The following is a 2500-nucleotide window of genomic DNA, read 5'->3' as shown; positions in this document are numbered from 1 at the left end:
CTATGGATTTGCGGATCGAAAAGGGTGTCCATGTGTCCGTTCAACGCATTCAGCGGAGTCTGTGCATTTAAACTTTCAGTCTTATCTTACCTGTACAATCTGTCGAGGTTGAACAGAAAGAGTTGGGAAGTTTCCTCGTCCGTGAATTGGTACCGTTTCTCCAAGAATCGAGTCCAAACGCTGCACCTGCTCCCAAGACAGCACACAGAACCGCCGACTCTGCTCCGACGCATTACCGGAGGACATGGCTATGTGAAAGCCGACCGAGCCACAGAACTCTTTCTTGCTGCCTTGTGTGACGTTCTCCTTCCCTTTAACTACGGACCTTCTTCGTGTGCTCCGACAGGCAATATGAGACAGTGCAGAGAAATATCCGTTTATTCCCTGAGCTGTTCCTCAGAGCCAACGCGTAACACCAAAAGTACTGAAGCAAGCCAGGGGAGTTAAAATGGACAGACGTTGGTGAAGTTCCGTAAAAGTTGTCGTTGGCGTTGCTATTTCCAATGCTCTTGTGTTGATTCTCGAGACAACTTCGCTACTTAACAGGAGCATCCAAAGGGACTTATACCTAGAGCTATGCAGTGATTGGCTGGCGCGGGTGTCCTTTCATTATTTCGACTAGCTTGTTAACTCCCCTCAGAGCTCTTTATAGTACACAACCAACTTTACTCCCGCCCACCTCAGGAACAGCCAGACCTCAGAGGAGGCTGTCAACCAGGCACCCGAGATGTGAGTGGAAATAAAAGAACAGTTACATACCCGGTGATGCTACAACTTATAGTCTAGAGTTAAAGGTCTGCGTACTGCCACACACATTGTGCAGGCACAGTGGGGATATTTCCAATGTCAAATGACTCGTGCTCAAATTTGGACATAGGCCTATACATAGACGTGTACACACACATCTATGGGCCTATATACCAATTCTGGGTTGGTCAATTTTTTTTAATCATTAAATAGCCTACATTTGGAGTTTGTTTTGGCCTCAGTTAAGAAACAACTTAACAATAACAGAATAACCGAGGTTTGTTGTTATAGGCTACATATTTCAGAAAGTGTAATTATTGTGTAATATCATCGTTATGATGATGGTAATAATAACAATAGTAGGCCTAGTAGTAGGCCTAGTAGGCTAGTATAAAAAAAAGTAGGAAAAGCTAGAGTAGAGAGGCAAGTAGACCTACAAGTAGCCTATCTGAATGAGTTTGTGTTTGATAGGCCTATATAGGCCTACAGTCTGGACACTATCAAATTGGGCAAAGAAAGAAATAGGCTATGCGATAGGATGAGGAAGTGGCTTGTAAATATACCTTAACAGTGTAGTGTTTGAATGCGGTCATAGTGTATATGGCCTATTACAGTACATAAATATCTTGTCTCATTCAAAGGACACCAAATATATGCATTCCCTAGAAGATAGCGCGTTTTTCTTTCTTCCGAGGCTAACACTAATATTATAGTAGCATACACCCAATTTGATTATGATAGCTGTGACTTGATAACTGTAAATGGAAAATTGTGTCTTCAACTTGCCAAATTCATTTTCCATGGGGGTTCAGATATGCTATCAACACCATATCTCCACTGCCCCACTACAACACACTGGTTCTTTGTGCTCCCATGTTAGACTACATCTCTCACTAAACCTCCCCGACTGGTACACGAGGAGATATCTCAGCTCAGTTTTCAGCACAGCTTTGATTTCACATGTTATCCCGTGTGAGTGACGGAAGCATGCTTTGAGACCGCTTGACCCAGATTTGTGGTTTTCCAAAAGCATAGAAGCTGACGTGAGAAGTCGATATCCTGTTTTCAGGCAACAGCCAGCAGAGCTGGACTGACAGCTGTGTTCATGTTTGCTGCAGTGGCTTGTCTGTGTATGTATGTATGTATGCATGCAGGGAAGCCGACAGAGGCGGCGAGGCTAAAGGGGTCTATTGTCTTGTAGGGGTGTAAAAATAATCGAAATGTATCAATATATTGCGAAATAATCTGACGATTGAATCGAATTGCATCGTATCGTGGGACATTCTTAAGTAGCCTATCGAAAATAGTCCAATCGCTGGCCCCTGCCCAATTCTCTAGCTCCATAACATAATAGAAGAGAAAAAGTAATTGGAAAAAAGTCTAATCAAATCGTATTGTATTGTATCGCGGGGCATTCTGAAGTATCGAAAATAATCGAATCGCATCGAATAATAAGATATCGATATTGAATCGTATCGTCATGGAGGCTGTGATTACACCCCTATTGTTTTGGGTCTAGGGGAAAGAGGGGGGGGGAATTGGTTCCTCATTGCATAGTAAATGTACTGAGGGTGGGGGTGCCTTTTATCTGACTTTGTCCTGGTGGGCCCAACCAAAGCTGCCAGTGTCCCTTTGTGTATGAAACATCAACCATCTACTCCAATACTGAACACAAAACATATTCTCCTTGAGTTTATTTGTTATCCATACAGACACTGCAATGCATTCATTCACATTCCTACTGTAATATTCA

The 2500-nt window shown here is 43.0% G+C and overlaps 1 protein-coding gene across 1 annotated transcript in view; it reads right to left on the bottom strand.

Annotated features, from left to right (window-relative positions):
• Positions 1 to 776, bottom strand: part of tent5ba (terminal nucleotidyltransferase 5ba) — a 14301-nt gene extending 13525 nt beyond the window's left edge. The window contains exon 1 of the mRNA XM_063199045.1: positions 91 to 776. Within this exon, the coding sequence (XP_063055115.1) occupies positions 91 to 246 (156 nt within the window). The 5' untranslated portion in view covers positions 247 to 776. The remainder of the gene's footprint in view (positions 1 to 90) is intronic.
• Positions 777 to 2500: the final 1724 nt, after the last annotated feature.

This window comes from Engraulis encrasicolus, chromosome 5 (assembly GCF_034702125.1).
Source record: "Engraulis encrasicolus isolate BLACKSEA-1 chromosome 5, IST_EnEncr_1.0, whole genome shotgun sequence".
Classification (NCBI taxonomy): Eukaryota; Metazoa; Chordata; class Actinopteri; order Clupeiformes; family Engraulidae; genus Engraulis; species Engraulis encrasicolus.
Note: the sequence above shows the minus strand (reverse complement) of the source record. Positions and strands in the feature narration are given on the sequence as shown.